The sequence below is a fragment of the Oryzias latipes genome, chromosome 7 (assembly GCF_053564925.1).
Source record: "Oryzias latipes strain Hd-rR chromosome 7, Olatipes_Hd-rR_3.1".
Taxonomy (NCBI): Eukaryota; Metazoa; Chordata; class Actinopteri; order Beloniformes; family Adrianichthyidae; genus Oryzias; species Oryzias latipes.
This window is the reverse complement of record NC_136243.1, coordinates 25,219,670-25,234,638: the sequence shown is the minus strand read 5'-3', so window position 1 is coordinate 25,234,638 and position 14,969 is coordinate 25,219,670. Positions and strand designations below refer to the sequence as shown.

Genomic DNA, 14,969 nt, shown 5'->3' with positions numbered 1-14,969 from the left:
CATCCCAATTTTACTATTAATTTACTCTCAATTTTACTCTTTGTACTGAAGTTGACAAATTTCATCACTGGAAGGACTGTGGACTAATTTGTCTCTTTTGGTTTCTCTATCTGTTTTTTTTTTCCAAAGGAGCTTTGGTTCGGACTGCTGAAGAATTTGCTCCTTACTTTGGGTCAAGTACCGATTAGGGAGAAAAAGTGGTGACACATCAGGGAGACATTTTTACTTAATTTATTCTGACTGCTATGTGAAAAATAGTTTCCCAGTTTTGAACAACCAAACACTAAAGTTTGACAACCTTCTGTAAATTGATGAAACATCTTTTACATTTTGCAACCATAAAAATATATATGGTGTATACATATCTGCCTAAGTTTATATTTTGCTTTATTAAACATTTTTAATAACCAGACATCTGCTTTGGAAATTCCTAAAACCAAATTCTTGTTTCTTTTTATATTTATCATGTGGTTCTGAAAAAAAATGTTACATGCTACACAGCAAGTGACACCGAAAGTACGGTGGCCCTGAAGTGCAAATCACATCAACAAATTACTCAATGCAAAAACATATTAAAAATCACAGCAACAATTAAAAAAGCATAACAAGTATGAATTAAAAAAAAGAAAAGAAAATTCTGGAAATCAAAAATGGAACTAAAGAAGAGTGAAGCATTTCAGAAACCAAAAGTTATTTAATAGCAATCCAAATTGTTCAATTAATTCAAAATGAAACATAAAAAAATTAGACATGATAAAAAACCACAAAAGGTACAGTAGATGCTGTGGGACATCACTGTTTAAGTGATGATATTTGGTTTTTGAACTTTGAGGTTTTTTTAAATGCATATTTAATGCCATATAAGTTTTTTATTAGTAGTACAGAGCAGCAGTCTCCAATCAGTGACATCCCATAGTACCTACCTTTTCTGGTTTCTTCTTGTGTTTCATTTTTTAACACTTCCTTTTGATTTCTGGAAATTATTTTTGTTTTCCAAATCGTTTCATATTTATTTTGTTTCATTTGTTGGAGCTGTGTTTTGGTTTCTGGAATTTTGCTTTAAATAGTAAAATGTAATGTTTTTTATACTATTTGTTAAGCTTTTTTATTGTGATCTTTAGTATGTTCTTGCATTGAGTGATTTATTAGTGTGATTTGCACTTCATGGCCACCGTACTCAACAGTGTTCACCATTTTATGACATATTTGAATCTACATGTTTTTCAAAAATTGCTATTTTAAATAAAATCCAGAATGAGCTTTAATTCCGTTTTTCTGGTTAAGGACCTCCTCACACAAAGAAAGTAGCACTAAAGAACCAACTTGACAGGAAACCTAAAGTGAGTCAGGACTCATCAGGAGGCTAAACTTGTGAGCAAAGGAACGGCTTACATGAACCTAGACAAAACCTTATTTCTTTCTCCAGATCCACTTTTCTGTCTCAAAATGCTGAGTCTGCCAGCTTTCTGTGGCTTTTAAAGTCACTGCCTTTCAAGCAGAACTGTGTGGGTGACTAGAAGCGTCTCGGTGCTCAGCGCAGGTGACATCAGATGAGCAGCACAGGTCTGTCAGTGCTGTGGGACAGACAACAATGAAGCTGTGGTTTCTACACTTTTAGAGACTCTCTCTAAAAGTGCTGTAGTGAGTTAGAAGGATGAAGCTCAGCTGTGTCACACCCATACAACAGCACAAACTGTTATCTTTTTGCACCCAGTCTACCGCTGTCTCTGTTGCCAGTGTTTCTCCGTGCAGGGGCACACACACACCCTGCAGTGCATGTGTTTGTGTGTCCTCTGAGACTGTAAATACACACGGATGTGCAGGCGTACGCGGGATGAGGAAACAGCTCTGTTAAATGGGGAGAAGGCAGAAAAGAAGGATTTGGGGAGCAGATGTGAAAGCTGCCAAACTCATTATTTTCAGAGTTGTAGCCGCGTTTCTGAAATTCAGACTTTTTTTCTGTACATAATATCATTAAAAATAGATTTTTTTTTATAAGCTGTCATCACTAAGTTTTGAGAATTGAATATTCATTAATTTAAGTTCCATAATATCAGGAGATCCTTCATTCAACCGTATACTACTTTTTTTATGTTTATTGTGTCTTTTGAAAAAACCCCAGTCATGGCTCTTGCTGAAAACCCCTCCTGATCCCGTGGTAGGAAGTCTCTGTCCTCCACAGGGCCAGATCCAGTTACTGATGGATGACTCATAGAGCCCTGCTTCACTGTTGCTCCATCTTCTAATCCTCACTCCTACTCAACTCCTCCACTCTCACCTCCTGGCTACACTTGTTTTCCCTCCATCTAATCCCCTTTACTTCCCAGTCCTAGGCCAATCTCTCTCACCACATTTCTCTTTCAGCCACTACTTTTCCGTCCCCACCTGTTAGCATCGTCCCTTCACGATTTACTTCACCAAAAAAAAGACTTCAAAAGTGCCTCTAGGTTATTGGCACTAAACTCAATAGGTCAGATGGTTAAAATCAACTGACAGTTAAACAGATTTAGCCAATATTTTGCTACATTTTCATCACATTAAGGCAGAAATTATTAATAAAATGGTTGCATCGTGGCTGATTATAAATACCAAACAATACTAGGCAGAATTTGATAACAAAAATGTTCATCTAAATGTTTAATTTATATGTAGATCTAAAGACAAAAATATAATTGAAAATACACATCATATATATTTTTATATAATATACATTTGAAATATGTGATCTAAATGCTAAATAGAAATGCAAACTTAAAGTATTTGTTCAAATACTAATTCAAACATCTAAATATAAACATTTACATTTAGTTTTAGATTGAGCTTTTCTAACTTACAATTGTGTGAATGCATAATTTTACAATAAGATTTATTACACAACATTTTAGACCCATTTTTTCGCTTTTATATTTATGTTTACCATTTTGGTTTACTGTTCAATGCAGCTAGGAGGGGAGGGGGCATGAGGAGGAGTCACTGAACGGTCTACTGCTTCTACTGCTTTTACTACTTTTATACTTTTGTTTTTTTATGCTGCTTTTAGTGAGTTTGATCGACATTATTATGTTTTCATGACTTTTCATTACTTTTAATATTTGTAATATCCTTTTATGATCCTCATATTCAATCTATTGTGTATGTTTGGAGCAATGGATGGATATGCTATTTCTTTCAGGACCAATAAAGTACTCTATCCATCTGTTTAACAGTTAAACTTGTGGAGTGAATATTTAAGTTTTCATTTACAAATATGGTTCTGCAATTAGTTTAAAAGGCTATTGAATGTCATTTCAAATGCAGATTTAACATTTAACTTTTACATATTAAAATTGGGATTTACATTAATAGTAATATATGTTTTTAGCTCTTATATTTCTTTTAGCATTGAAATCAGCCTGATTCAAAACAAGGCATGTAGCTTTTTTCTTGTTTATCAGTCAAACCTATAAATATATATTTTTTTAAATGCAGCCAGTCTGCAAAAATTTGACCACCGTATATCTGATGAATTTGTGAGCCAATTTTAATTAGCTAAAAATTTGGCATCCCATACGAAGTTAAAGGGGAAAAACTCTAAACAAAGGATGATACAGATGAAAAAGAAATAACAGACTGCCGACCAAACATGAAGCTCCAACCTGCTGCAACCTTATTTATCCAAATGCTCCAAAACCTTTTACTACATGACAGCCTGGCCAGGGCGAGCACTGAGAGCACTTCTGAGTTCACTGCTAAATGACACAGACCAAGGGGGGGATAATTCTGTCTGCTTTTGGCAGCACTCAGAGATGCAACAACATTTTGATTTAAAGAGAACAAAGCATGTTTGTTATCTGTTTGTTTCTGATATAATGAAATACATCGCTGACATAGATCTGATTCTCTCAGAAGTGCAAGTTTTTATCGATCGATCAACAAAAACCGCAGGAAAAAAGACAAAAGCTGATTTGTCGTCAAAAACATCTAAAGATTTGTATGGATTGTCTGGGAAGGTAAAAAGAAAAATCTGGCATAGGATTTAAATCTGAAATGTTGATGTCATTCCACACAAAATTTCCTTTTAAACCTTTACTTCTAAAAAAAAGTGTAAATAGTGAGTATTAGGTTAACAGATAACTAAAACTTATTAGTTCAATATTTGAGTCTGGATTATTTACATTTTCTGTGTTTTTTTATGTACAGGCATAAACAACTCAAATTAAAGCACTAAAATAGCTCAGACAGGTTCAATTTAGTTTTGTTTTTCTGTGTAATGAGAATGAATATTTATGAGGAAACATTTGTTCCAGAAAGCAACAAACAGTAAATAAGGCTCCTTTGGTTAAATGCATCATAGACCTCGCTGCACGGACACACCAGCACTGTAAAATGCTGTAAAAGCTCTCAGTACACTGATGTTTGTTTTTTGCATATTGAAATTCATAACTAAAACAAATTGTACACATCTCCAGGTCAAAAACACTCACAATGTCTTTTTAATGAGCAGGTACAAAGATTAGGGTGTTTCTATGACTTCTTACTTAGTCTAACTTCCTAACGAAGCTGATTCATCACAATTATTTTTGGCTAGGACAGCTTTCCCAAGCCAACCAATTCTCAGCACCTTATCTGATAGAGGCAGTAATGGGAAAGTGCTCCACTGTGGCTGCATTTCAGTGCCCAGCAAATTCACTTCTTCCAATAATATCATTCTTTATGGGCAGCCTAATGATGATTTATTGCCAATACATGGGTACAGAGCGAATTGTGTTGGTGAGTGGGTGCTGCTCACTGAGACCTGTGCTGTGGCCATGAGGGGAGAGGAGAGGAGTTCATTCTGAACAGTAGAGAAGAAAGCTTAAAAGGTAAGCGCGATAACAAGTGCACGGTGGGAGTTTAAACGATCCCTTGCTTTGAGTCCTTATCTCAAAATAAATGGCTAATTATTTTCAGTTGACCTAAAGGTTGATGGACGTTGTTCAGAGGAAGCTGACCTTGCTGCTGGAAGACATCAAGGTTTTAATTGGACAGCACCTCCAGAGCTGAGCCACACTTACTGTGAGTTTACAGGTTAGAACTGGAAGTGTAGTCCACCTTCATCTATGATTACAGACAGAGAAGCAAAGATCCCTCCAAAGACTGCAGAGAAGATAAAAAAATAAAAATCACACAAGGGATCCTGTAAAACTGTTGATTTCAGCAGGGTGCAGTTATCTATTAAAAAACAAAGGTTATTGCAAAAATCCTAATTAAAATTTGGAATTTTAGATTGTTTTAATGCAGTAAAAAGTTCCTACTTTAAGATAAAAAAAAAAAATTCTTGATTTTTAAAGATGATTGGATCAAAGTCAAAGAAGAAATTAAAAAAAGAAAAAAAGAAAATGGCTTCTACTGCTAAATCTAAATTGTGTGATACCTAATGTTATCTTCAAAAAAGGAACAACAAAATTTACTGTATAGATGAGAAGTAATTGCAAGAAAAGTATCACATTAAACTGGAAAAAGAACAAAGAACCATGAATAAAAAAAAAGAAAAATAAACTAAAACAGGTTTATGCAATAGAAAACTGACTCCCTCCTTGCAATATCTAAACTTGTCATTGTTACAATTTAGTCTTTTGTAGCAATAAAAAAATCACATAGTTATCTTTAGATATCTTTGGGAAACTGTTTTCCTTTTTATTTTATTATACGATCAAAGGTTTTTGAAACAACTATTTTTGCTCCATAACTTAACTTCAGAGCGCTGACTTCTGAGCAGAACTCTCATCTCAGAGCTTTTGCATTCACAGAGCATAAAGGAAATTTTTATATTTCAGCACAAGCAGGATGTAATTGTATGTCATTAGCTGACCGTTTTCTTCCTGGCTGCCATTTGGTGGGTATTGTTCAAGCAGCCTGTGGGTGGGAAAGGGAGGCGTCGGCTCTCTTTGGCTGGTAATTTATGTCTCCAGTGGCTGCCTGCTTCTCCCCAGGTGGACATCTTGATTTGTAAGCAGAGCATCTAATTAAGGGGAGAAAAACACGTCTCTTAGGAGAATGCGCTGAGAGAGGACACCAGGAAAAAGATACAGTTCAAGTACATTGAAAAGAAAACTGGAGCTTGCAATGAAGTGTAATATCAGTAGTTTTTTAACCGTCCGATCCCTCTCCAACAAATGCAACACAACATGATACAACAATATTTATTAAAGTATTTGTAGGTTTATGGATGAGTACTGTGAGAAAATAGTTATTCACCTGTAAGACGGGAGGTGGAACTTTTGAAATGCAGTGGAAGATGGGCTCAGCGAGGCTGTCAACAGATCACCACTGAAGGTAGGATGGATGGTGTTGCAGTGAAGCCTGTCAGACCTCCCCAGTGGTTGGATTGTTGGCATATGCTTGAAAAATGTTTCACTTGTATGACAGCGTATCCATTTTTTTTTTTTACATTTAAGAAAGGCTGTGGCACATGACATTTGAGGGAACCCTGTTCCGGATTTTCCATGTGTTTAAAGGGCTGGTTCCTGTCACAGTGACAGCCAGGGGTACTGGCTCTCTGTCCTCCGAGTCTGGAAATGTGGGAGTGAGTAAATGTGGAAGAACTACTCCTTCAAATTATAAACATCTTTAACTTTTGGCCTTCATGTAGCACTTAGATATTGTCTTCAAGAAATAAACTGCAGTTCAAATAACATTTATTATTAAAATTATCATTATTATTTTTAATTTGATTTCTAATGCAAATAGCAGTGCTATCCCTCTAAAGAACAATTCATTTTCCAAGAATACATCACAAGAAAATGAGACAAATTATCTTTAAACTGTATAAAACTGCTGAAAACTTATCTTCATTAACCGTTTTACATTCATAGAACTATCACTTTCCACCTTTCAGCTTTGAAAGTTTGGATTTGGAACAGCTTTATTTCAAGTAATCAAAACAAAAACAAAAATACTAAATACCAACAAAAGAGATATACATCTATACACAGATATATTAAACTTAAGATAATTATTCATGATTTGATTGAAAAATAAATTAAGAGAGATGCATATTCATATATAAACATCAAAGTACACATGTAAATGATGGATCTTAATGATAAATATACATATTTGTACTTATACATACAGTACATGACCCAATGAATACATTAAATATGAAGTATGTCAAAAACAGTTTTATTGCCTGAATAGGAATGGCATGTGTCTTAAATACGAATTTTTTACATACTAAGTTTTGCTTAACTCTAACTTTAGAGATTACAGAGCTTAAATATCCATCTATCCATATCAAGTCATCTTATTTTCTAAACCCAATGAATCCCTTTTAGGGTCACAATGTTGCTGGAGCCTATACCTACTGTTGGGAAAGGATGGGATACACCTTGGATAGGTTACCAGTTCGCCGCAGGGCCACACAACCTCTAACTCACATTCTAGAGCTTGAAATTTTTTAGCAAATATTTAAACAGTATTTCCACAGAGATAAAACAAACAAAAAAAATCACCAAAATTCACATACACTCTGACAAAATATACAATGTAGAAAATAGATTAGCAATAGTGAAGACATGCCATCCATCCACCTTCCTCCGCTTATCCTGGACCGGGTCGCAGGGGTAGCAGTCTAAGCAAAGATGCCCAGACTTCCCTCACCCCAGCCACTTCCTCCAGCTCCTCGAGGCGTTCCCTGGTCAGCTGAGAGACGTAGTCTCTCGCCATCAAAAAATATACATTTAGCCACATGCCTTCAGATTCACTCCACACAAAGACGTAGCTGCAGGAAAAGTGGAGTTTTTTGCAAAGAGATAAAATATGCAACCCAGCGGGACTGAGAATGAAAATAGATTCACTGAAGATCTGCTCATAGAAAAGGAAAAATAATCTCCAGTTGGTGTGTTGTGTAGCAGCAAAAAGATAGTGATGTTGACTGATGTCACTAAGCAGAGTCTAAGCTTGGTGGACTGTCAGGGATCGTCACATAGTTTAAAAGGTTTATTTAGTCAATGTGGTATCTGAAGCTGCTTTAAACCACAGAAATGAAGCTCTTTCCTGTGTGCATTCATCACAGAAAATAACAACAGTTTAATCTATCTTTGGAGGATTAATGTTTGTCTGCTGGTAATAAAAGGGAGAACCAAAAACAGAGATAATCAATTTTACTGCTATGATAGCAAAAATGCACTGTGATTTAAAAAAAAAATTAAACAATCTATTATCTGGTTTTACAAAAAAAAAAAAAAAAAAAAAAAAACAATATTTATCCAAGTCAGGACTTTAAGACCAACAAGAAAACACTAATGGCGTACATAAATACATTTTAAACGTCCAACACAATTATTCAAGTATAAATGCGTTTGAGTGACTTTAGGTAGAGAGCATAAAATCTGGCAGAGCAAAACTTCACAGATTCCAACCACATCAAGATAATATCTGCAAACATTCTCTAACTATTCCACTTTAACTTCTACATATTTGTTTGTAAATTCATACAATCTAATGTCTCCTGTTCTTTGCTTACTGATAGTAAAGGTTGCCCAACTTTAAATTATTTTGTTCATGGTTCTGTTGTTCTTGTTATTTATTATTTAGACTCGAGAAAAACTTGACGTTTGCTCTTCAAAGGTCTGAGCAGAATCTCAGAAGAGGAACAGATGAGAACCTAACAATTTAATGAAGCTTCTGCCAGTCAAAGGGGATGTGGATTGGTAAACAACAGTTGGTAAATGTGTAAACTAATAAAACAAGAAAATACTCTATTTTTTGATACACAGGTAATTCTGAAGGACCATCACCATCCAAATATGTTCCCTTTCAAACATCAGTTTGAGTTAGGGAACACAGCTGGGCTAATGAGTATTTTTTTTTAAATTGACATTTTTTCAGGTGTCGAGTTTCAAAAACACCAGCCATTTGACGCATATTCAATGCGCATTTACCTCATGGTGCTCACACTGGATAGCACAAGGGTTACAGCTATAATGGTGTTCGAAAGGTTTTTTTTTAGGGTGGAACTGTTGCGACTGAGCTTGGCTAGCTATCCCTCTGCCGGTATGTGATCCGAATCGCGCTGAGGCATAGAAGAGAAACGAATTTCTACATGTGTGAATGCTCTGAAGCACACTAAATTTAAGTATAGAGTTTTTGTTTTTGCAAGACTTTTTAAAGTTGTAAAACTGTTATGTATTTTAATAATAATAATTATAATTAATAACAATAATTGATACTTTATTTATCACACAACGGGGAAATTCTTCTCTGCATTTGACCCAATTACCAGTTTACCTTTTCTGAGCACTGGCAGCTACGCACCAATGCAGACGACTGGCGACTACTGATGGCGTCAGCTATCGGTAGTAACATCCAAATTTGAAAACAGTAATTTTTTTCTGTCTCTCTTCGCTTGGAGGGATAAATGTAGGGGTAGGGAATCAATTCGGATTATGCCCATATCCATATGTCACCACCAGTCCCTGCTGGTCAAAGTTTCACCTGTTTAACTCACAACGCACATTTAATGGCCACACGATTTTTTATGTAGAGCCCGAAAACGATCATAAAAACTTGCATAGCTACGTATTGAGAGTTTTGAACGCAGAAGCCCAAATCACGTGTTTAAACCTTTCATTGGGAGTGGCCACTTAAATGCGCATGTGAACAACGGCAGTGTGAACCTAACTTTAGAAAAAGATTTAAAGCAGAGCAGAATAGATTTACATCCTCACTCCGAACTACTTTCTAATGTTGAAGGAATTTTTAACTTGTGATTTTACTGATTTTGTACTATTTATAGTGTAGTGTGTGTTCTTGGTTTATTTTTCTTCTGTAAAGCACTTTACATTCTTTAAATTACCTGGTGCGAATTATGCCATGCAAATGAACCTGCCTTGTCTCCTGTGGATGCTTCCCAGCATAGTTTCTATTCATTTGAAAACTGTTTTACCATTGACTTAAAAGGTTGTTGCAGCGTGTGTAAATGATGTTTGCTAAACAGGGACACAGTTAAAACCCACTTTGAATTCTGCCAAAGTAATCAATATTTTATTAATCATCAATTAAGGCAATCCATTACATAGCATTTCACAAACCACAGTTAAGAGGACAATATCGGGTCCAACCCTTGGTTTGGAAATTATTCAGCATGCAAGTCAGAGTCCAAGAGAGGTATGTAAACAACCTGGGATAAAACAGGAGCAGTAGCAATACGAACCCATACAGTTTGTGTCTCTTAGGAACAGAATGGAAAGAAATGCAGAGATGAAACATGCTCAAAGTGGCAGTTAACTCCAAATTCCACCCTAGCTAAAACTGAAGCATGTGGCAGATGCACTAATCTGGAGAAATCAAACTACCTGACCTCTGGTGTTTTGGCACAAACATGCACATAGTCTATAAAGGCTAAAGATAAACAGCTGAACACATGTTGGCCCTGAACATTCGTCATACGTATGTACATATTTAGAGTTCAGGCTCATTTGAAATCAAATTCATTTACACTAGAAAAAAATAAACCATTCTGCTGCTAAAAATACAAATTATTCTCCTGTTTTGCAATTGCATAAGTTCCATTATGTGTCCATAAAAATGTTTTTGTCACCCTATGAGGATGTAGCAAACCAAAAATCTTAAAGAAAAATAAAATCATTTTTCTGAACCTTAGAAGAATGGGTGGTAAAAGCTGTTTTTTGGAATTGATCCTTTGTCAAAGCGTTCCTTTTTTTCTAGATTTGCTTTTTTCATGCAGACAAACTAAAAGCCATAGATCAAGTTGAATTCACACCAGCTAAAAAGCAAAGTGCAAAAACGTAACTGAATGATAAAAAGTAAGTAATTCACCTAAACACTAGCATCTATTTAGAGAAAAATTATATATTCTCTTAAAATGAATGGCTTTTTTTATGGGTACATTTGAATTTCGAAGCATTACCCAACTAAGCTTGAGAGCTTCCATCTAAACGCAGAATAGTTCTGCTGACAGAAAAACAAATCTTGTCCTCTATACCAGAGATGTATTTGTTGATGACATTTCTAACTACAAAAAGGGTTCTGAGAGGGTCTGCATGTTCAGTACCTTTGGACAGGTTCTCTGCAGAACTCTCTGTGACCTTTGCATTACCACATTTAATGGAAGTGTAAAATATGCACTAAAAAATACAAACAAAGTTAATCAACTCATAAAATGAAAACAATCAACATAAAATTCACAGAAACAAAATATTAAAAAACTAATAAAAATAAAAAAAACATATCCTGGAGACAATGTAACCAACCGCAGCTGAATTGTAAACAAGTCTTGACCTTATATGCTTTTCAAAAAGGCTCGGTGACACGTTGAGCTGTCATCATTTGAAAAGGTGTAGGTGAATGTTTATAAAAAGTATGGTGGTAAAACGACAGCGGTGCAGACAGACTGCTGCATAAACTGCAGTTGCTGCGACGGCCCAAATCTGGAGACACTCGCATAATTTAGAACATGAGACCTGCAAACTGAATTTGGATATGTTTCAATACAGTAGGCACTGCTGGATTGAGAATTGAGTGGCTTGAATGAGAGAAGCTTGTGATGAGATTGTTTGTTGTGTTGAGATGACACCAGATGTTTGCTCTGTCTCAAATGAAGGACTAAAGAAATGCGCAAATACTAAACTGTAAAATAAAAAAGATTCCAGTGAGTTGGACAGAATTCAAGTCAGTCAAAAAATAGATGTTTTTACCGTTAAAAGCATTTTAGGATCTGATCAATAAAAATAAAATACGCAACAAACTTATTATTTTTGTGTAAACTTCAAACAAATAGTTTAGTGCATAATTTAGTTTTGCCCCAGTTTACCTAAAATTAACAACTATACAAGTAAATAAGCATTTACAAATAAATAAATTATGTAATAAAAAATTTACTTTTGCCATTATTATGGAACAAAGCCCCAAAAAGTTTTATATTTAAAATGAAACATTTTATAACAAATAATATTACTTTTAACTTTGTCAAATGTACAGGTTTACTGACATATGCTTAACTTAAAATAATAAATATAAACAAACAAGAAGGGATAAAGAAAGAACCCAACAACAATGTACGGTACATTAAAATCATGTATGCATCTCTTGTAACCACAATATACCTCCTGGGTTTTATTTTCACAATGAAAAAGAACTGTATTTTTTTATATTTCTGTTTTTATGTAAACAAAGCTGTTTTTTTTTTTCTAATTTCTGACAAGTACAATCATCCTTAGCAAATAACTTTAGTATATTTTGTGTAAACATTTCTTCCTGATTAAAAAAAGCGAGTTAAAGCCATGTTGAAGAAACTATCTTGTCCATTCCAGATTTTTCATTTTAGTTGGGCTTTTTAAAAAACAGGGTTTTGAGTTTATCAAGGTCATGACCACTGTGCTTTTTTATTTTTTGTACAGTGATTAGTGCATTTTGTTCCTATGAATCCTGATAAGAAAACTCAGTATGGCACTCACCTACACTGCGGCTTACACTCAAACGTTTCCATGAGTGAAAATGAGTTTGTTGGACAGGTCAGTTACATGCTTATATATCACACTTATCAAAGTAGAAATGGGGACAGTTTACACATGGCACAAAATATAAGATGTAAAACTGCAGGGTAAGACTATTTAAATAAACTAGTATGCACGAAATGTTCTAGTTAAACAAAAAGGTGCAACAAATCATACAGAATGCAACATCCTAATATATTTACGCCTTTAATCAGGCCATCCTCCATTGCTGCTATCCATTAAATCTCTGACAGTTCAGAGAGCAATTACCATCTACCTTCATCTCATCTCTTTTCTGAGCTCTCCTCCTTAAACTCTCATGGAACAGAAAAAAACTATCCATCATCAGGTTTCACAGCAGTCTGTCTGTTTAAACCCAAATGGATCCTTTCTGGATCTGCCAGAACTCACTTCCCCAATGGGCAGAGACAGAGCTTCCTTTTGCCCTTCAAAGAACAGACGTTGCTTCCAAAGCTGTGTGGAGATGGGACTCAGAGGGGGGTGGTCTCTGGGTTGTTGCAGGTTGAGTAAGGTGGAGGGACGGGGTTGGGTTTGATGGCTCTGCTCTTCATGTAGGAGATCAGCTGGTCAGGGATCTCAGCCAGAACGTCTTTTGCCAGCCGTGCCATGCTCAGCACGTGGTTACCTGTGCGGTCCATGTAGTCTCTGAACGGTACAAACTGTTACAACACACAAAATAAATGAATCATTCTCTTTAAATTATGTATGGAGCTCTTGCTCTGTATTTCACTCAGTTGTGGGTTTCTGTTGAGTCATGCTGAAAGAAGCCTATTTGTCTGATTTTTCCCCACAACAGTAACACTTCTCAACTGTGTCCACACAAACCAGTGTCCAAACTTATGAACTAATGTTATCATGCTTTTTTATAATTCACATTAAACTGTTTTCGAAATTATCTGAGCCTCGGCAGGTAATTCATTTAGCAAAAAGTACCAAAAAAAGTCGGTCTTACAACATTTTATCATCATATGAAAACACATCAGTGCTTATTCAATAAAAACTAAGCAAAGAAAGCTGTGGGTCTTTCATAAAATAACTTTATGTACAAAAAAATACTTTTTTTTAGTCAAAAATCTTATCTTGAAGCTGAATCATAGCAAAAAGACTTAAAATCTTCTTTGAAATGTTTTGCCGCTTCTTCAGTCTGATGAAGCCACTTGTATAAGAGGCAAAACTTTTCAAGGAAGATGAATTTCAGTCCAGTTGCTATGACAACTTCAAGACCACACCTCCCTGATGACTAAGAGCCTTCACCGTCAAAAATCATATGTTAATCAAAAAATGTGAGTAAATATGGAATAAAAGCTGAATATAAATGCAAATTCTAAAGAAAGGAAACTTTTAGAAGAAGAATTTCATCTTTTTTACATTAGCCCCCATGCCAATTATAGACTAAGAAAAGACCAAAAAAGAAAAAGCTCCATATGTGATAAATGCATACAGTTACTGTCATGACAATGTGCACTGGGCTTTGATATTACATGTAAAGTCAAGGAGCCTGATGGACCAAAGAGGAAATTTGTAATGTATTGTGCCTTTGCATGTGCTGTTGTAGTCTTACGATGAAAGGATGTGAGGAAACAATACCACACATTTCTCACCTGTACTATGTCTCTCTCTGCTAACTTTCCCCGTGAGGAAATTCTGACGTCGTCCCCATCCAGCTCAACCATTGCTACAGTGGAAAAAAAAATCCTCATCAAATCAATTATTCCTTTATATCTCATTTGTTCAACGGAAATTTCGGGTCGATCAAGACGGTAACAATCGGGAAATTGTTTTTATCCAATAAACTAATACAAAAATTAACTTAAAGTCCCACTCCATTCATCTTTTGATCTCATGTAAATGCGTTCCCAGTGGGTTTTTAATTATGATTATGCTGTTTTTACCCCAAATCAAAAAACTGTCGCTTTCTAGGATATCCTTTCTGCAGAATGGCAGTAGTTCATTAGAGCTTCACCTCTGAGTTGTGGAAATATTAGAGCCATCCAGCTGTACATTTCTGAGCCAGATGCCAGCTTGATTTTTTTAATTACATGTCCTCCATCCTCACAAAACGTCACAAGAGCATCATAAAAACATCAAAAACATGATTTTCACCAGAGTGGGTCTTTGAAGTGTTCAAAGATTTTACAAAGTTTAAAAAAAAATAGTAATATGGGTTTACACGTCATATCCAAAAAAACACAATTGTCTTGTAATCTCACCATCAAACTCAGCTTGGCCGACGCCAACAATGATGATCGACATAGGAAGTTTAGCTGCCTGTTAACACGCAAGAGAGACAACAGTCAGTCCACATTTGAATAGGTTTTCTTTTTAAACATCTGCTGTTTTTCTTCAAAGCAAATCTCTGAGTTATCAATAGCCTGCCAGAACCATCCAGAGAACACGAACAGTATAAAAGCAACAAAAAAGTATTCTAGTCAGCTGAGAGGTTTTGATGAAGAAGCCTGCGTGTTGCAAAAC

At 35.4% G+C, this 14,969-nt stretch overlaps 1 protein-coding gene across 8 annotated transcripts in view; it reads right to left on the bottom strand.

Annotated features, from left to right (window-relative positions):
- Positions 1 to 9,983: 9,983 nt before the first annotated feature.
- cpne5a (copine Va) overlaps positions 9,984 to 14,969 on the bottom strand; it is a 98,135-nt gene continuing 93,149 nt past the window's right edge. For all 8 annotated transcript variants that reach the window (XM_078950694.1, XM_078950693.1, XM_020704604.3 and 5 more), the window contains 3 exons: positions 14,708 to 14,765; positions 14,099 to 14,172; positions 9,984 to 13,156 (listed from right to left, as the gene is read on the bottom strand). In XM_078950694.1, coding sequence (XP_078806820.1) covers positions 12,968 to 13,156; positions 14,099 to 14,172; positions 14,708 to 14,765 — 321 coding nt within the window. In that variant the 3' untranslated portion in view covers positions 9,984 to 12,967. The remainder of the gene's footprint in view (positions 13,157 to 14,098; positions 14,173 to 14,707; positions 14,766 to 14,969) is intronic.